General features: G+C 60.5%; 2 protein-coding genes across 3 annotated transcripts; one reads left to right on the top strand and one right to left on the bottom strand.

The window, feature by feature from the left end:
• Positions 1-140: 140 nt before the first annotated feature.
• On the bottom strand, positions 141-1,627 carry LOC127053255 (glyoxal reductase-like). Its single transcript, XM_050957624.1, has 2 exons — positions 1,565-1,627; positions 141-1,133 (listed from the first exon to the last, which is right to left on the bottom strand). Exons 1-2 carry the CDS (start codon positions 1,588-1,590, stop codon positions 269-271), a joined length of 891 nt encoding a protein of 296 aa, XP_050813581.1. The 5' UTR covers positions 1,591-1,627; the 3' UTR covers positions 141-268.
• A 3,591-nt stretch (positions 1,628-5,218) lies between these two features.
• LOC127054489 (sodium/calcium exchanger 1-like) lies at positions 5,219-18,868 on the top strand. 2 transcript variants are annotated; one of them, XM_050960701.1, is made up of 7 exons: positions 5,219-5,565; positions 9,258-11,036; positions 13,307-13,413; positions 13,535-13,659; positions 14,525-14,624; positions 14,842-15,114; positions 17,485-18,868. In XM_050960701.1, the coding sequence occupies exons 2-7, from the start codon at positions 9,286-9,288 to the stop codon at positions 17,859-17,861; spliced, it is 2,733 nt and encodes a 910-aa protein (XP_050816658.1). In that variant the 5' UTR covers positions 5,219-5,565; positions 9,258-9,285; the 3' UTR covers positions 17,862-18,868. The 2 variants fall into 2 exon arrangements, with proteins under 2 accessions (XP_050816658.1, XP_050816659.1); XM_050960702.1 differs by lacking the exons at positions 5,219-5,565; positions 9,258-11,036 and adding an exon at positions 12,828-12,900.
• The last annotated feature ends 961 nt before the right edge of the window (positions 18,869-19,829 follow it).

A 19,829-nucleotide genomic window follows, 5' to 3' on the forward strand; every position in this document is an offset into this window, starting at 1 on the left:
CACATGTGTACCAACTAGTCTCCCTTCTGCAGTGTCCCCCCTACCATAGCCATACGCATCTGCCAACCTGTCCCCCTCTTGCACCACTGCCCAACCAAGCCTACCTGCCACCCTGTCCCCCTCCTACAGCACCACCAACCTCTCCTGCTACCACCTAAGTTCTTTCCATCATCCCTCCCCCCGCTGCAACAGTGCCCCCTTCCACACATGCTTACCCCAAAACAATGCCTCTGGCCCTGCCTCCCCCCACACATATGCACCTTCCACTTTATGTCACTCCACTGGGGTCCCAGCAGTAGTGCCTGCTGCAGTCCATCATCCCCAGCTCAGCCATGTCTTCCGGGCTGAGGTCCCAGCCCCAAAGTTGGGCATTCTCAGCCAGGCGGGTGGGACTGACAGACTTGGGGATCACCCCCACACCCTGGTGCAGTGCCCAGCGTAGAAGAACCTGGGCAGGGGTACGCCCCTGGCGCTCCGCCACCTGCCCCACCTCTGCCCGCCCCAACAGCTGCCCACAGCCCAGTGAGGCATAAGCCTGGAGATGGATGCCATGCTGCTGGCAGAAGTTCCACAGCTCCCGCTGGGGCAGCTCTGGGTGGAACTCCACCTGCAGCACAGCCGGTGGCACCCGGCTGTGGGCCAGCAGCTCCTGCAGGTGTCCCAGGGTGTAGTTGGAAACACCTATCGCACGCAGGTGCCCAGCGTGGTGCATCTGCTCCAGCGCCCGCCAGCTCTCCCAGCGCCGCTCCCGGTTGCCCTTGTCCCCTTGAGGCTTGCCCTGTGTGCCTGGCCAGTGGATGAGATAGAGATCCAGGTAGCCACAGGCCAGCTGCTCCAGGCTCCGCAGGCAGGCGGCCTCAGCTTCCGCCTTGCCCTGGTCCCGCGGACCCAGCTTGGTGGTGAGGAAGACATCAGAGCGTGCTAGGCCATGAAGGGGCAACAGGGCCCCCAGCGCCTGCCCAATCGCAGCCTCATTGCCATAGACAGCAGCTGTGTCAAAGGAGCGGTAGCCATGGGCTAGGGCAGCTTCCACGCACTGGGACACCAGCTCAGACCCCTGCAGGCGGAAAGTGCCCATGCCAAGCAGGGGCATTCGGGTTCCACTGTTCAGCAGCACAGTCTGCTCCGTGGGCCTAGGGGAGGAGTAAATGCAGGTGTTAGGGATACCACCGCGGCGCCCAGGGCAGCTACTGGAGAGAAGGCGGGTACATACAAAGCCGAACCACAACCATGCACAAAGGGGAGGGGACGCCCATGCAAGCCTGCGCCACGAGCATCCAAGGGGATATGCGTGTGAACCGGCCTCACAAGTGCGCGAAGGGGATGAGGGACTCGCCCTAGCATGCACCGCGAGCGTGCACGAGATGTCTGTGCGGGGCTGCACCCTGCGAGCGCGCGAGGTGGAGGGGATGCGCTTATTGACCTTGCACTGCCCTCGCCCCAGGGAGCCAGTGCACCCACCTCCCAAGTCATGCTGCCCATGGTCCAGGCACCGCCCCGCCCGCGGCATTCCCCGTGCCCCAGGCGATCCCCGGGGCTCTGCCCCCAATACGCACTGACTCACCCAAGCGACACGCCCGCCTCCTTCATGGCTCCAGAGCAACTTCCTCCACGTGACCAGGGGCGGGGCAGGACCTTCCACTCCTCGTCAGGGGGCGGAGCCACGGCTGCAAGGGACTGAACTAAAGATTTAGTAAAAGGGCGAGGACGCGCTGCGCGCACCTGCGAGTTGCCCGGCTCTTGGCGAGCACGGCCCTGGCGGTGCTGCGCTGCTGCAGTCATGCCGCTCCCCCTGGTGCACACATGCAACCCTGGTACTTTAGATCTGTCACGATGCATCGTGCATGCACGTACCCCACGCTGCACTTCTGCGCCTCACTAATAAATTGGGGTGCAGGCACCCCACTTTTTACCCCTGCAGACCTGTGCACCCCACGTTGCATCCCTGTCCTTTAGCTATAAATCAGTTTGCATTGTGCATGCATGTATCCACGCTGTATCCTTGTGCCCTGGGTACAAAACAGGGTGTATGTATGTACACTACACTGCACCCCTGTATACCCCTCGGTATAAATTGGGGTGCATTCTGCATTTATGTACCCCCACACTGCACCCCCTGTGCCTCGGGTATAAATCGAGGTGCTTGGATGTACCCCATACTGCACCGGAGGCTTAGCTATAAATTGTGGCGCACAGTGGGTATAATTCAGAGGTCAGAGTTTACTGAGACCGCTGATATTCTGCTGGCCAATATTGCCTCTGTTTCTTTGTACTCCCTCATCTGTTTGTATTCATCTGTTCAGATTGGAAAGGGTTTGGCAGTGACTGACTTTGTTCCGGTTGTACAGTGCTTAGCACAATGGGGTCCTGTCCTGGTCCATGACTGAGGTTCCTACGTGCCACAGTAATACCAAATAATGAAGGGTGAATGCATATACCACACACTTCACCCCTGTATGAATCCTTGGTGCACCCATGTACCCCCATGTTACACTCCTGCATCTCAGTAATAAATTAGAGTGCATAGTGCATGCACCAACCCCACACTGCATCCCTGCACCTCAGCTATAAACCAGGGTGCACAACAGCATGCATGTACCCACACTGCATGCCTGCACCTCAAGGTACATGCTCAGCATACACACTATGTGTTTTTATTGCTGCATAGTCTCTACCTGCATGCCGCCTGCTATGTCTCTGTTCTTATGGGTCTACAGACACCCCATGGCAACACGTTTGTGACATGCATTCTGGTGTGGGCATCTCCTGTGGTAGAGCTTCTGCCTTATTGGGGTCCCCTAGCACAGCACTCAGCCCCACACCTGGGGGGAATCTCCCCAGCCCCAGGACCCAACAACCGTGTTAACCCCCAATCTCATGGGCAACATCTTCCCCCCACCTTACCCTGTTAGCCACCAGTCCTGACCTAGGGGAACTGCCCCTTCCTCAGCACTGCCCCATTAACCCCTGCCACATTATTTCCCTTTCCTCACTTGACCCTGGGTGAACCCCCTCCTCTGCCCAACCCTGCCCCCCGACCATGTGACCACCCCGCCTCTGGGAGCGCCCCTGCCCCTTGCTACTCTCCTTGCCCTTGTGGACCCCTCATTCCCTATTACCGCCCTCCCCTCCCGCGCTCGGAAGTCCCCTCCTCCCCCGACCACATTATCTCCCTGTCCAACCCCGGGGAACCCCCTTTCCCCCAGACCCCTTAATCCTGCCAACCCCAAGGGAGCCTCCCCTCCCGCCCCCGCGCCCCCCCCCCCCCCGCTCTCCATAGGGGGCCAGGACTGGACTCCCTGGTGCGGAGTCTGGATAAGCCTGCAGGGTGCAGAACCAGCCAACGACCGGCAGAGGACGCCCCACATTGCTTCCTGAGCGCTGTTCTGGAAGCACCAGCTTGGGGTGAGGGGCGGCGCAGGAGTGAATGAATCCCAAGCCACCCCTCTCCCATGATTCCGCTCCCCGACGCCATAGTCACCTCCCGCTCAAAGGGAGACCCCCAGGCATCACTCAGATCCAGATCCCATTACCACCCCTCAGCCCTGAGTGTCCCATCGGCCCGCCGATCCCACCTCAGACCCCAAAGCCCCCTACCCCAAAGAAACACCTGACCCATAATCCCATATACACCCCTCAAGCACAAGGAGGGCACCCTCGCTTGAAGCCATAGCCCAACACCCCCCCCAGTAAGCCGTCTTCATACCCATCCCCACAGCGCCTCCCCCACTGCATGGGAGCCCCCACAGACTCCGCATCTTCCTCACCCCCCCCCCCAGCGGGACCCCCTCATCTTCCAGCCTGGTATCTCCCATCCTTTGCCCCCTCAGTTCCCTCCGCCTCACTCGCTGCAGCCCGAGCAGATTTCAGTGCTGACCTGCCCTATCTGCCAAATTGACCCCCAAACCGGATCTAGCAGAGACCCCCCCCCATACCGCCATAAACCTGAACGGGGACATAATCCTGCCCTCTGCCCCTCCCCGCACCGGATGAAACGCTCGGAAAACGCCCACTGAAGAGGGGCATTCCCGGGATCCCTCCCTCACAGCGGGGGGAGGAGGGAAGATGCCCCCTCCTCCCCAACCCACTCACTGGGGTGGGACGAGGGATGGGAGCTCCATGTAGTTTGCAATGGAGCGGGCTAGATGGGGGAGTACCAGGGATCAGATAAGGACACGGACTCTTCCCCCTCCGTCTTGGAGCCGCAGACAATGGGGGTGTCTGAGGACTGCGACGAGGGGAGCAGCCAGACAGGACTACAGAGTAGGAGAGGGAAGAGTGTGACTGAGCTCCTCCCCACAGCCAGCGCTCCCACCCCACTCCCTGCTGCGCCCCCTGCTGGGAGAGCCGGGTCTGAAGTAGCCAGGAGCTCCCCCACAGCCAGCGCTCCCACCCCACTCCCTGCTGCGCCCCCTGCTGGGAGAGGCGGGTCTGGAGTAGCCAGGAGCTCCCCCCACAGCCAGCGCTCCCACCCCACTCCCTGCTGCGCCCCCTGCTGGGAGAGGCGGGTCTGGAGTAGCCAGGAGCTCCCCCCACAGCCAGCGCTCCCACCCCACTCCCTGCTGCGCCCCCTGCTGGGAGAGGCGGGTCTGGAGTAGCCAGGAGCTCCCCCCACAGCCAGCGCTCCCATCCCACTCCCTACAGCGCCCCCTGCTGGGAGAGGCGGGTCTGGAGTAGCCAGGAGTTCCCCCCACAGCCAGCGCTCCCACCCCACTCCCCGCTGCGCCCCGTGCTGGGAGAGGAGTTGCGGGGCTCACCTGGAGAACGATGGAGGGTTGAGGGCAGGTGGGGAAGCATTTTAAGGGAGAATTGGCGGCTGAGGACATACGCTGGAGAGAGTGTGTAGGGGGGAGCTTGGGAGGGGTAGTGTCTGGAAAAGAGGGATGGGGGAGGGAGCTGGAGTCGGGGAGCAGCAGAGACGCAGCTGGGTTTCCTCCTCTCTTCCAAGTGTCTGGCTTGCAGGCGTGGGTGGGGGCTTACTAGTTTTCAATGAGGCGTATAGGGACCCCCGTGCACTGAGCTGCCCCCTCCGTCTCGGTTCCGGCGGCACGGTGAGGGTGTGCTGCTGTTTTGCAGTGGGGGTCCCCTCCCCAGAGCACCCCCCCTCCCGGCTCCGCTGCCCGTGCTAGGAGCCCCCCCCGCCCCCCATTGCAGGCTGGGCGCAGTGCCCTCCCCAGCCATCCATCCCTCGCCAGGGTGGAGCATGAAGCTGCCAGCGGGAGCATCCTCAGCCTGTCCCCGCAGCCCGGCTCGCTCCGCCGTTTTGCTGGTGCCCGCAGCCTGGCGGCAGAGGGGACCCTGCCCCCCCAGATCGGGGGGCAGCTGGGCTGGGGGGCTCTGCAGGAAGGGGCGGAGGCACAGGCTGTGGAGGGGATCGTGCAGACCCCCCCTCCTCTCCCAGCTGCAGATGGACCAGTGACTCCAGGAGCAGCCCTGTGCCCCCTCGAACGCCAGCTAACGGGGGTCCGCTCCTTTGCTCCCCACAGATCTGAGCAGCGGCGGGGGGAGCGTGCGTGCATCCTACCCCAGAGGGGAGGTCGTGCTGTGACCTGATCCCACAGCCCGGTAAGGGGGAGCTCGGGGAGAGGAGGGGGAAGCTGTCCCCCATGGATCTGAACGGGAGGTGTGTGGACGCTGCCTTGTGCGGGGGGAAGTGACCGGTCCCCCTGCCCTGACTGATGCCCAGGGAAGCCCTCCCGGGGATTCTGGATCGGGGTGTTGGGGAATCCTGCCTCTTTTACATCTTTAATCCCCCGGAATTTATTTGCAGCTCCCCCAATCGAGGAAAGTTGCATAGAGAGAAAAAGGGGGGATTTGGAAGAGGTAAATCTGGGGTGATGGTGGAGGGAGTTGGTCTGCATGTGTCCAATTCCAATTCTGCATTCCTGGGCTGTCTTGCTGGAGCGGGAGGGGGAGGACCCAGACACCAGGGTAGCCACATGGAGAAGAGCTGGCGGTGGGGGGAGGGATGAGGCCGGGAGAGATTGTTGGGATGTGTTGTGTATATCTTGGAATGGGGGGGCTGGGGGCACAGGAGACCTGGCCCCAAGACAGGGGCGGGGGGTTGGGGAGATGGCACTGGGCTTCAGGAGCCTGACTCTGGCTTTTGTGGATTTAAAAAAAATCTTGCAACCAGCATTGGGCTGCCCCTCCCCCATCCTATAGAACTGCCCCCCAAAGCTTATGCTTCCCCTACCAAACTTCTCCCTCCAACTTTGGGGAGCTCCACCTAACCCCCATAGAACCCCCAGCTGGGACTCTTCCTCCTCTACAGAGACATCCCCTCATCTCCCCCAACATGGGGCACTGAGTCTCTGTTCTGGGTCTCACTACCCCCCACACTGGTGTCAGCTTGCCCCTGGGGCTCTCCCCTCCCCCATCTCTCCAAGAAATTCTGCTGCTTGACATAGCTTGGGCTCAGCTGCCTTCTGTTTGGTGAGGGAGGTGATCTTCTCCATCGGAGGGCAGGGTAATTCTCTCCCCCTCCCCAGTACTGGGGTGGCCCTGGGGTCATGCATGAGAACGGGACAGCAAATGGAAAACATGTTGCACTGGGGGCATGTGTGCAGTACCTTGCATGGGCAGACAGGAGGGGCTGCATGTGCAACACTTTGCATGGTGGGTGCATGTGCAACACAAGGGTACGGTGCATATATCGACCCAGCTCTGCATGTACAGGGACACTGTGCCTGTACTAATGGTGCACACACTCATGCATGGGGTCACACACTGACAATCCACACTCACCCACAGCCACTACCCACCTGTAACAGTGCCTTGCATGCTCACCCATGGCCCCCAGAGCTGTGCCTTGCAGGCTCACCCATGGCCCCTGTGCGCTCAGAGCAATGCCTTGCACACTCACCCATGGCTCTTGCACACCTGAAGCAGCACCTTGCAGGCTCATCCATGGTCCCTGGAACAGTGCCTTGCACACTCTCCCACAGCCCTGCGCATCCAGAGCAGTGCCGTGTATGCTCATGCATGGCCCTCCTGCACCCAGAGCAATACCTCACACGTGAACCTCTGGCCCTCGTAGACCGAAAGCAGTGCTGTGCATACTCTTCCACAATCCTGTTCACACTCTGGTGAGACCCCCTGCCAAAGAGTTCAGAATGGAGGCACCTGGCCGTGGTCTGAGGTGAAGTTCATGTTCCCCCCCAGTCAGCCCCCCACCCTGCCCACTTCTGCAATCCTAGCCCCCAGGTCTGTGGAAGATGGACCGGTGCATATTCACCAGCACAATCTTTGCATGCTCACCCCTCTACAAGTGAAACCCTGTCACACTCCCACGAGTGCCTTCTTGCATGCCCTACTGTCCCTTAGTGTACCCCTCACAGAATGTTACCATGGGGAGAACTGCAACCCTTTCCCACCATGTGCTGTTTCGCAGGACTGCAGCCTGCTTGGGAAAGGGCATCTTCCCTTCATGGGGAGGAGGCTCCTACCTCCAAACCGGGAAAGTGGAGAGTTGCAGGGGGTAAAGTGCTTCCAGGGGGAGATCACTGTTATAGTTCAGCCTGAGTTCAGGGAATGGGGGGACTCTGGAGCTGGGATGGGGGACTGCAAGGGGGCACAAACTCCCTGGGGACAGGCTGGGAGGAATAGAAGTCAAGGAAGAGTGTGGGCTTCTGGGACATTCGGTGGGGTAGGAAGAGGCTGGGACAGAGGGCTCCTCCAGGCACTGGCCCCCAGTCCCATCTCGGGGGGGAGTCCCCAGTTGGCACTGATGCAGGGGGAGTGGTTGTGGGGGTGAGGCGCCAGCACAGAGGAGGAGTGTGAGCTGAGGGGAGTTCGGGGGAATGGAGGGAGCCAGCATGGGGGGTGGTGGTGCTTGAGCTGTGGGCAAACAACAGGATGGAGGAGGGAGTGTCCACACCAAATGTCACTCCCTGAGCAAATTAATGGGGACTCCTAAAAACCCATTAAACTCAACACGGGAAGGGTCAACCCCTGCAGTCTTTCCAGCCCCAAGACCAGGGACTCACCCCACACACACACATGGACACAGGCCGAGTGAGGTGCTGGAGTGGGGGCAGACACCACATTCACAAGCTCTGACAGGACCTGGTCGGAGAGGCACTGGTGTGGGTCTGGGCTCCCCATACTAAGCTGGCTGAGGGGGTCACTCCCAACTGCTCCCCCTGACCCTGCCATGGGGTCAGTCCTGCTGCCCCATGGTGGGGAGGTTAGAGCCCCCTAATGCAGCCTGATGGGGTTGCTGGTGACCAGCAGGAGCTGGAGAAGGCATGAGGGGCCCCCCTCCCCTCAGTACCCTGTGGTGCCCAGCTGAGCCCAAGCCTCATTCATGTCTGACTGGTGCTGTCTCTTGGCCCATTGAGCGCAGATGGGTCCTGTGAATCAGCTGCCAGCGCTGCCTTGAAGCACTGGCATGAATCAAAGGGCACAGAGACAGAGAAGCCAGGAGTCCTGGTGCCCAGCATTCTCCTCTCCCTCTCCTCCCTCCCCCACTGAAAGAGCAGAGAGGACTGGGAACCAGGACTCCTGGGTTCCATTTCCAGCTCTGGGAGGGGAGGGGGTCCAGCTTAGGGTTCAGGACTCTGGCGTTCTTAACCAACCCCCTGTTTCCAGGAGGGAAGTGGGATGCAGTAGGCAGTGGCGGTTGAGCTGGGATGCAGTCTGTTTTGCAGCCTCACCTGTTAAAGGGTCAGGGTGGGTATTGCCATGGTGGTGGAACTGAGGGAAAGATGGGGAGGAATAGACCCTGGGGGATGTACCCCAGAGGGGGGCTGGCCCCGCTGTAGGGGAAAGAGTAACTGGGAAACCCTCATGGCTCCTTATGGATGGATGCTGTGGCCTCGGGACTGCCTGTGCCACCCAAAACACCCACCAGTTCTTCCTAGCCTTTCCCCTCCACTTCATGAGGGAATGGGCACCCCGTTCTACCCCAGATCCCCCCAACCTCACAAGGGAGCAGTCCCACCCATCCCCTTCCAGCCCACAAGGAAGGGGATGACCTCCCAGCCCTTCTCCCCACCAGCACCATTGGGGATGGGGGATAGCTCAGTGGTTTGAGCATTGGCCTGCTAAACCCAAGGTTGTGAACTCAATCCTTAAGGGGGCCACTTAGGGATCTGGGACAAAAATTGGTCCTGCTAGTGAAGGCAGGGGGCTGGACTCAATGACCTTTCAAGGTCCCTTCCAGTTCTAGGAGATTGGTATATCTCCTATTATTATTATTATTATTACACCGTGTATCCTCCTCATTCCTCGCTATGCCTCCTCCTCTCTTGCAGGTTCTGCCTGCCCACTCCCACTCCCACCATGCCTCTCCTGTCCCACCTTGGGGTCTCTACTATCTTCCTCATCCTGGCCTTGAGCCTCCCACTTCACCAGGCCAAGGTGGAGGAGGGGCTGGGAGGCCCATCCCAGGGAGCATCATCGCTGGATGGGGATAATGTCAGCACCTTGTGCCGGGAGACCTCAGAGTGCCAGGATGGGGTGATCCTGCCTGTGTGGCTACCCCAGAACCCCTCGGTGGGCGACAAGGTGGCCCGGGCCATAGTGTACTTTGTGGCGATGATCTACATGTTCCTGGGTATGTCCATCATTGCCGACCGGTTCATGGCCTCCATCGAGGTCATCACCTCGCAGGAGAAGGAGATCACTGTGAAGAAGGCCAATGGTGAGACCAGCACCACCACCATCCGCATCTGGAACGAGACCGTCTCCAACCTGACGCTCATGGCGCTGGGCTCCTCGGCGCCCGAGATCATGCTCTCCATCATTGAGATCGTGGGCCACGGCTTCCAGGCAGGCGAGATGGGGCCCAGCACCATAGTGGGCAGCGCCGCCTTCAACATGTTCGTCATCATTGCCGTGTGCGTGCATGTGGTGCCCGAGGGCGAGACGCGCAGGATCAAGCACCTGCGCGTCTTCTTTGTCACAGCCGCCTGGAGCATCTTCGCCTACATCTGGCTCTACCTCATCCTGGCCTGCTTCTCCCCTGGTGAGGTGGAGGTGTGGGAAGGCCTGCTCACCTTCCTCTTCTTCCCCATCTGCGTGGTGCAGGCCTGGCTGGCTGACCGCCGCCTCCTCTTCTACAAATACGTGCAGAAGAAGTACCGAGCCGACAAGGCCCGGGGCCTGATCATTGAGACGGAAGGCGACACAGCCCTCCCCAAGCTGGAGGTGGAGCTGGACAGCACCCAGGCCAATGGGGTGGTCGAGGCAGGCAAAAACGGGGATGAGGAAGCCCGGCGTGACATGGCGCGCACCCTGAGGGACTTGCGGCAGAAGCACCCAGAGAAGGACATGGAGCAGCTGATTGAGATGGCCAACTACCATGTACTGGTGCAGCAGCAAAAGAGCCGGGCCTTCTACCGCATCCAGGCTACCCGCATGATGATCGGAGCGGGCAACATCCTGAAGAAGCATGCAGCCGACCAGGCGCGCAAGGCGCTGAGTCTGCCTGAAGTGCGCCCTGAGGATGACGACTCACTCACCAGGGTGACCTTCGAGCCGGCGCTCTACCAGTGCTTTGAGAACTGTGGTGCTGTGGTGCTGACAGTGGAGCGACGTGGCGGCGACGTGGCTCGCACGACTGTGCGTGTGGATTTCCGCACCGAGGACGGCACGGCCAATGCTGGCTCGGACTACGAGTACGCCGAGGGCACACTGTTCTTTAAGCCAGGTGAGACGCAGCGCGAGATCCGCGTGGGCATCATTGACGATGACATCTTCGAGGAGGACGAGTACTTCCGTGTGCACCTCAGCAACGTGCGGGCTGCCTGGGCCGAGCCGGGGGCTGAGCCACCCCCTAAGGCCTGCCTTGGCCCTGCTGCCACTGCCACCGTCACCATCTTCGACGATGATCATGCCGGCATCTTCACCTTCGAGGGCGCCTCGGTGCGGGTCAGTGAGAGTGTGGGGGCCGTGCGGGTACGGGTGCTGCGCACCTCAGGGGCCCGGGGCCGCGTGGCCCTGCCGTACCACACCATGGAGGGTACTGCAAAGGCTGGTGAGGACTACGAGGAGGCCGAGGGCAAGGTGGAGTTCCTCAACGATGAGATCACGTGAGAGACATGGATGGGGAAGATGTGGGGAGTGCCAAAGGGGAGCAGGTACAAGGGGGCAAGGGCAGGGACAGCAAGGTGAGGGAGAACAGAATGTGTGTGACAAGGATCAGGTGGCAGGGCTGTGGGGGAGCAGTTGGGGGAGGGGACAGCTGCTTAGGGGGCAATCAGGGTGCTAGGTAACAGGGAGAAGGGCACCTGATTTGTATGTGAGGGGGACAATGGCCAGAGAAAGGCAGGTCAAGGACAAGGTGGGGGGGGGTCAGAGGAGCAGGTATCTGGGGGGAACCAGGGATAACAGGAAGGCCATGGTTTGGGACTGAGGGGCACTGGCAGAGCTGGAGGGCAGCGCCCAATGCTGGGATAGCAGGGGGCTGCACATCAGAATGGAGGGGCACTAGCAGGGGGCTGAACGAGGCAATTGTTGGAGCAGCCATTCTCCCCAGTGCTGAGTCTGGAGTCCATGTGAGGTGGGCGAGCATCTGCACTTCAGCAGACCTGGGGGCAGGGGACATTTGCTGCAGCCACCTTGCAGCTCCAGATACCAGGGGTTCAACCCCAACCACCTTGGGCAATTGGTAAAGGGAAAGCAGGGGGCACCAAGTCCCCTCCCCCACACTGTACATAGGCTCCCCTCCTCCATCCCTTGCCCCCTAGCCCACTCCCCAATTCAATCAACTGTACCAAAAATTAAACTAGTTCTCCCCCCTACACCCCTCCCAGTGTCTCCATGGCAACAATGAGCTTTCCCCCCTAGACATGAGCTCAGACAAGGGGCTGGGGGAGCCTTGCATCTCCTGTTCACCAGTGCAACAAAGGGGGGCGGGCATGTGTGTGATGGTGGTGAACCAGTGAGTGTGAGCAGATGGGAAAGCAGTCATGCCCCCCAGGTGGGAGCAGAGCCCAGCACACCAGTACTTGGGCTGGGTGGGTGTGAATTGATCGGTAACAGCCATGGGCTCCCCCCAGAGCTCACCGGCCTGTAGTGAGGTAGCTCAGGCCAAAGGTGCAGGGTAGGGGGGTATTAGGGCTCTGTACTGGGGGTCAGTGATAGTGGAGATCAGGGGGAACATTAGAGCCAGGCAGGGCGTATCGGGAGGGCACAGGCTGTGCTGAGGATGTGAGATGCTCTGTGCTGAGATCCCTACAGCTGGCAGATAAACCTCTCTTGCTCCCCCTCTGCTTGTCTCCTTCCCCCCCACCCGCCACAGCTGCTCCCAGCACTGCCAGAGCGAAGGGCCCTTTGTGCTCATAATTAGAGAGCAGAACAGATGGCACGGGTGGGGGGGTTGTTACGGCCAGTAACTGCACTGCCAGGGCCTGATCCCCAAGTGACCAAAGTGGGGGTGGGGGGGTTTGCAAAGAGGCCACAGCTGGGATAGCAGGGGGCTGGGGATCAGGACTGAGGGGGACTAGCAGAGCTGGGAGGGAGAGCCCAGGTCTGTGAGGGCAGTGGACTGTGGGGTGGAATTGAGGGGCACTGACAGAGCTGTGTGGGGTGTGAGGGAGCCCGCAGCTGGAATAGCATGGGACTGGGATTGAGGGGCACCACAGAGCTGTGGGGGGAGCCCAGGGCTGGGTGAGCAAGAGGGGTGGGATCAAGGGACACCTGCAGAGCTGGGGGGATTCTCCGGTTCACTAATGGGGTGAAGCAGCTGATTCCCCTGTGCTCTGTTAATGGCCAATGGGATTGTGGGGCCTGGAGCCGCCTCCACAAATGTCCCAAGCCCATTGGCTGATCCCCCTCCCCTCCTCCCCAGCGCTGCAGCATCTATTAACCCGCCACCTACTGCTTGACATTTGGGGGAAGGATGGGGAGAGATGAGGGGGGGACAGAGCTCTGTGTCTGAGGGCTGGGTGACAGGTGGGAAGGGAGGTGTCGCAGTGGAGGGGCTCAGTGGGTGGTTGAGGGAAGGGAGCAGAGGGGCTGTGTTCCCAGCTGTTTCCTCTTGTAATTACCTGCCCCAGATTAGCTTTGAGTTGATGCCAGCTGGGAGGAGGGACTAGTCATGGGGGTGACAGCCTGGGCAGTGGGCTGATTGTATACAAACTAAAATGGTAATACAACCTTCTCCTTATGGGACACAGTCACCCCCCTGAATCAGGGGCCACAGACCCTCACCTGCTCCAGTTGCAGCAGACAGCCCAGGATGAGTGCCCCCCTGCTCCTCACATGCAGCAGCCTTATCACCCTGTGCCCCACAACCAACACCCTCAGGCCCCCAGTGCAGCACCCCCATCTCACCTCCCCTCCCAATCTCTCCCTCCAGGAAATTCATCGAGATTAAAATAATTGATGACGAGGAATATGAGAAAAACAAGAATTTCTACCTGGAGCTGGGGCCTCCTGAACTACTGGAGATGGGGCTGCGGCATGGTATGGGGGGGCACAGCCTGTGGTATTGGGGGGTGTGATGGGGGTGGGGCACTGGGCAGCACAGGGAGGTGGGGTGGGGGAAGCCAGAGAGTAACAGTCCCTCTGCCTCTTCTCACCACAGGTGACTCTAACGAGAACCACCCCACTGAGGGGCAAGACGGGGCCGCCCTCGCCAAGATGGGGTGTCCCAGCCTGGGGGAGCACCCCAAACTTGAGGTGGTGATTGAGGAGTCCTACGAGTTCAAGGTAAGTGCCCAAATGTGCCCCTTCCCTCCTTCCTCCATGTACTACCTGTGCCCTCTCTGGCTCCCCATGTGCCCCTTCTGCCCCCTGTCAACCCCACACCACCCCTCCCCAATGTCCCGGGTGCCCCATTCCTCCAGACCCCACAGTATCCTGTGAACCCTTCCTGCCCCCCATCCCCCACTCCAGGCACCCCACCAGCCTCCCTCCCCGTGCTGAGCTGGGCCAGAGACCAAGTTCACCAGCCTCCCTCGAGGACATCTCCCCCACTCCGTACCTGCCCCTCATGTGCTGTCTGCTCCAGTGCCCTATCTGGCACAGCGGAGTGGGGGGCAGGGGGATGATGCACCAGACTAAGGGACAGTTGCTTTTTTCCCCAGGGATCCCTCCCACCCCCGTGTACCTCGCACGAGGCTCCAGAGCTAGGAGGCCTTTGAGGGGCACACATGGAGTGCAGGTGTGAGGGGGCGGTTCCCTAGGTACACCACCACCCCCCATCTTCTGGCAGATCCCAGCCTCCACCCATTGGGCATCTCGGCTCTGGGCTTCGCCCCGCTCTGCCCTGATATTGCCATAGCCTCCACCCTGGGCCTTAGGGGCAGAGCCGTCCCTTGGATAGGGCAAATCGGGATCACTGCTCTGGGCCCCACACTTTGGGGAGCCCCATGGGCTTATACAGTTAGCCGCTGCAGTCAGTCCCAGAAGACATAGGTGCAGGAACTAGGGGTGCGGGGGCTGCTGCCAATGCAGAGCAGGTCCCTCAAGCCAGCGGGGGCTGATTTGTCCCAGGCCCCGCACCCCCTAGAGACAGCCTGCTTAGGGCTCTGCCCCCCATCTCACCCCTCTTTATCCCCCCCCCCCCACCCAGAGTACTGTGGACAAACTGATCAAGAAAACCAACTTGGCGCTGGTTGTGGGGAGCAGCAGCTGGAGGGAGCAATTCGTCAGTGCCGTGACGGTCAGCGCCGGTACGGAGAGGTGGGGCTGGAGGGGGAGAGGCTGGGGGAGTGCACCCCACCCAGGGATGGGCAGGACTTGGGGGGTAGGGGGGCAGGACCCTACTCTCTCCTGCCCCAGGGCACAACAAGGAGGCTGGCAAGGAGCACTGAGGGGGGACAGGGAGGCAGTGGGAGGGGGAGGAGGTACAGGGGGTTACCCCACTCTTACCTCTTGCCCCCCACCTAGGGGACGAGGACGAGGACGAGACGGGTGAGGAGCGGCTCCCGTCCTGCTTCGACTACATCATGCACTTCCTGACCGTGTTCTGGAAGGTTCTCTTCGCCTTTGTGCCCCCCACTGAGTACTGGGGGGGCTGGGCCTGCTTCCTTGTCTCCATCGCACTCATTGGGGTGCTCACCGCGCTCACCGGCGACCTGGCCTCGCACTTCGGTTGCACTGTCGGCCTCAAGGACTCAGTTACTGCTGTGGTCTTTGTGGCCCTTGGCACCTCCGTGCCTGGTGAGTGGGGCAGGGGGCTCCATGGGGTGAGGGGCTCTGTGCCTGGTGAGGGGCTCCGGGCAGGGGCTCCATGGGGCAAGGCGCTCCGTGCCTGGTGAGTGGGGCAGGGGCTCCATGGGGTGAGGGGCTCCATGCTTGGTGAGTGGGGCAGGGGGCTCCGTGCCTGGTGAGGGGCTCCGGGCAGGGGCTCCATGGGGCGAGGGGCTCCGTGCCTGGTGAGTGGGGCAGGGGCTCCATGGGGTGAGGGGCTCTGTGCCTGGTCAGTGGAGCAGGGGGCTTGGGGCAGGGGCTCCATGGGGTGAGCGGCTCCGTGCCTGGTCAGGGGCTCCGGGCAGGGGCTCCATGGGGCAAGGGGCTCCATGCCTGGTGAGTGGGGCAGGGGGCTCAATGGGGTGAGGGGCTCTGTGCCTGGTGAGTGGGGCAGGGGGCTCTGGGCAGGGGCTCCAAGGGGTGAGGGGTTCTGTACCTGGGGAGGGGCTCTGGGCAGGGGCTCCGTGGGGCGAGGGGCTCCGTGTCTGGTGAGTGGGGCAGGGGTTCCATGGGGTGAGGGGCTCTGTGCCTGGTCACTGGGGCAGGGGGCTTGGGGCAGGGGCTCCATGGGGTGAGGGGCTCCGTGCCTGGTGAGGGGCTCCAGGAAGGGGCTCCATGGGGCAAGGGTCTCCGTGCCTGGTGATTGGGACAGGGGGATCCATGGGGTGAGGGGCTCTGTGCCTGGTGAGTGGGGCAGGGGCTCCTTGGGGTGAGGGGCTCTGTGCCTGGTGAATGGGGCAGGGGGCTCTGGGCAAGGGCTCCATGGGGTGAGGGGCTCTGTGCCTGGTGAGTGGGGCAGGGGGCTCCTTGGGGTGAGGGGCTCTGTGCCTGGTGAGTGGGGCAGGGGCTCCTTGGGGTGAGGGGCTCTGTGCCTGGTGAGTGGGGCAGGGGGCTCCTTGGGGTGAGGGGCTCCATGCCTGGTGAGTGGGGCAGGGGCTCCATGGAGTGAGGGGCTCTGTGCCTGGTGAGTGGGGCAGGGGGCTCCATGGGGTGAGGGGCTCCATGCTTGGTGAGTGGGGCAGGGGGCTCCATGGGGTGAGGGGCTCCGTGCAGGGGTTCCATGGAGTGAGGGGCTCCATGCCTGCTGAGTGGGGCAGGGGGCTCTGGGCAGGGGCTCCATGGGGCAAGGGGCTCCATGCCTGCTGAGTGGGGCAGGGGGCTCTGGGCAGGGGCTCTATAGGGCAAGGGGCTCTGTGCCTGGTGTCACGGAGTCACAGAGTCAGGGCTACAGCCCGAGCCTATAGCCATTCTCCTGGGAGTGACCTCTTTAGCGGGCTGGGACCCAGAGACCACAGTTCCACTGAGGCAGGTCTGTGGCCTCCGAGACTGGGCCTTTGGCACCAGCGTTCCCTGTATCTCTCTGGGGCTTCCTGCAGCAGATCCAGCCAAGCCAGTAGGAGGCTTGGACCATTCTCCTTTCTTGTCGCATTGCTCCCAGGGCATATGCACAGCGACACAGGCAGCCTTTTCTAAATGGAGTTCCCAGCGATGAGTCACCTGGCTGCTACAGCAGCTGAAAGTGCTTAGGTTAGCACAAAGGAGGGGTTAAGCCGTAGCCTACCCTGGTCAAATCAATGCCCTGATGGGCCAGCCAAACTGTGCTAGACTCTAGCTCTGGCGCTCTCTGTCCCTCTCCCGCTGGTCTGTCTTCCTGGGGTGTTAGGAGTTGATGGTTCAGTCCTTGGACATCTTTGTCTTGCGAGATGCTTGTGGATTTGAGTCGGTTTGAGCCTATTTAATAGCCCTGTTCATTCTACTGATCCAGCCAGGCACCATCCATATCTCATGCCTCCTGCACTGACTTCGCAGGAGACTTGCACTTATTTGTTACAATGCAAAGGGAAACTGAGGCACACATAGGCTTCATAAAAATAATACAGAAATTGCCCAATTTGTCACGTGGTGAGTGGGGGAGGGGAGTGCTGCATGCAGGGGGTCTCTGTTTTGGGGGTGGAGAGGGGCAGTCAGGGGGGCTGTATGGTTGGATAGCGGGAAGTGGTAGGGAACGTGTCTGTGTGGGGTGCTGTACTAATTCCCCTCCCCTCAGCCCCCACATCACCCCCCACTAACTTTTTTCTTCCTCTCCGCTCACTCCTCCACTGATCTAACTGAACTCTGCCCCACTAATCCCCCATGCCCCACTTAAAACCTCCCCCTGCACCCTCACTGATCCCCTTCCCCCCTCCCAACCCCTCACCTCTATTAATCCCTGTCCTGCCTACATTAACCCCTTCACCCATTAGCTCTTTACCCTGTCCTCCCCCACCAACTCCTTTCCCCCCATTAACACTTCACCCTGGCCTGTCCCCCTCCCCACTAACCTGCCCTCTTCCATTGCAGACACCTTTGCCAGTCGGGCAGCCGCAATCCAGGACCAATATGCGGATGCCTCCATCGGCAACGTGACGGGCAGTAACGCAGTCAACGTCTTCCTGGGTCTAGGAGTGGCCTGGACCATTGCGGCCGGGTACTGGGCCAGCCAGGGCCAGCGCTTTGTGGTGACGCCGGGCACACTGGCCTTCTCTGTCACGCTTTTCACTATCTTTGCCCTGCTGAGCATCGCTGTGCTGCTGTACCGGCGCCGCGCACCCATGGGGGGCGAGCTGGGAGGTCCCCGTACCCCCAAAATCCTCACTGCCCTGCTCTTCTTCTGTTTCTGGCTCCTCTACATCTTGCTGGCTGCTCTGGAGGCTTACTGCCACATCCAGGGCTTCTGAGGGGTGTGAGGCAGAACCCCCAGCCTCAGTTCTGGGTGGGGAGAACTGTCCTGCCCCAGTCCCTGGGAGGCGAGGCGAGGCATCTGGCTGGGGGTGGGAAGCCCCTCACAACACCTGGGAAGCTATGCGCCCAGCTCAGTGCTCCACGGGGGAGGGGGGAGAGCACAACAGGTGCTGCAGGACCAAAGGGCATTCCAGCCTCCCCCACTGCCTGCCCCCTCTCAAACTGAGGAAGCCTCCCACACTGTAGAGTCCCCTTCCTGCACCCTGGGCACCCCTCCAGCTCCAGGGAAACCCCCAGCCCCCAACTCTGTTGAAAAGGGGACAAAGGACATTCCAACTGTAGACTGCCCCCCCCCCCAGTGCACTTTGGATTTAGCTAGGGGCAAAGGTCATTCCATCCACACCCACCCTCGAGAGCCCCTCCTGCCCCAAGTCCTTCCCACCTGTAGTCTCCCTACTTGTGCCATGGGGTAGCAAGGACCCAGGAGGGGGTAACCCTGCTTGCAGGTGGCAGGATAGTTGGTGGGGGGGGGGGGGGGTGTTAGCAGGGTCTGGTAGGGAATGTGGCATTTGGCACATAGCAGCAGCCCCACCTCCAGGGCTGCAAGGCTCAGCACACAAATGGGGTGGGGGGAGGGTCAGTGTCTCTCTCATCCACTGTTTTTAAACCTCCCTGCTCCAAAGCACAGGGACCCTTGTATCCCCCACCCCTAAACACCATTATTAATGAACTCTCACTAGGACAAGGGGGAAGACACACACTCCCCTATGAGGTCTCAGTGGGGGGAACAGGCTCCAAATTCACCCCCATTGCCCACCAAAACAGCACAAAGTCTTGCTAACAAAAATAGCAACAAATTAGGGTCCATTCCCCTCTGTCCAGTCCGTTGCCTACAGAATCCAGATTTCTATGCTGTTGATTTTATTTTATTTAAAAAGATACAAAATAAAATATTATTTTCTATTTAAGAACAACAACAGAGCCCCACTCTCCAGCTTCCCCCCTGGAGAACTGGGCTGTGGGGCTAACTGATGCAGCCATACCCCTCGTCCCGTGCATGGTGTCCCATCCTGGCATCTATCTGTCGTTAGCATCTGTGAGTCAATATATGTGTCTGTCCGTGTCTGCCTGTTGCTGGCTGGTTAAACCCACAGTGTTTCCTGCCCCTAGTAGTTGCCCCTTCCCTGTCACATGTCCATTGCTTGCATCTTTCATTTGTTAAGGGGAAAAAAAAAAAAAAAAGAAAAATAGAAACAAAACTTTGTACTAAAAGTGTTGTGTCTTTGTGCTCCAGGGGGTGCTAATGCCAATCTAATCCCAAGGTAGGTGGCACTGGCTGGGGGGTGGGATACAGGGCCTTTCCCCCCAGTTCATCAGGTCTGAGGGCCATTTTTTTTTGGCTTCAACAGGCACCAACAGTCCTAGGCCCTTGGCAGAGCTCTGCATGCTGGCCCAGTGGGGACATGTCCCTGAGCTGGGGGGGGGACACAACTCAGACACCAGTGTTTACCTCTGCACTACAGTGGTCTGTGAACCTGGTGAGGGAGTCGAACAGGGAAGGACCCTCCTCTCACACTCCCAAGTGCCAGCTGGGAGTCACAGAGCAGCAGCTGTGTAGGGGGATGACACCTCCCACCGACAGAACCTTCCCAGATCCCCCCAGCGGAGGGTAGATTTAGCCCAGCCCACAGCAGGTGCACTGCACTTTGGGTTCACAGGGGAGCTGCTCTGTGGGCAGGACACTCTCCACCAGAGAAGAAGCTGGTCACTCCCTGGAGGCAGATTTATTGACATTCCACATTTAAAAAAAAAAAAAATTAGCCAGGAAAAAAGTTACAGGCAGGGGCATTTTACCCCCTATCCACTCCCCCCATACAAAATAATCTGTAGAAGAATAAAAGGCTCTTATGTTACATCTGTTCCTGGGGAAGGAGGTAGTGTCACACCCAGCTGCGCCCCTAAAC

Source organism: Gopherus flavomarginatus, chromosome 6 (assembly GCF_025201925.1).
Source record: "Gopherus flavomarginatus isolate rGopFla2 chromosome 6, rGopFla2.mat.asm, whole genome shotgun sequence".
NCBI lineage: Eukaryota > Metazoa > Chordata > Testudines > Testudinidae > Gopherus > Gopherus flavomarginatus.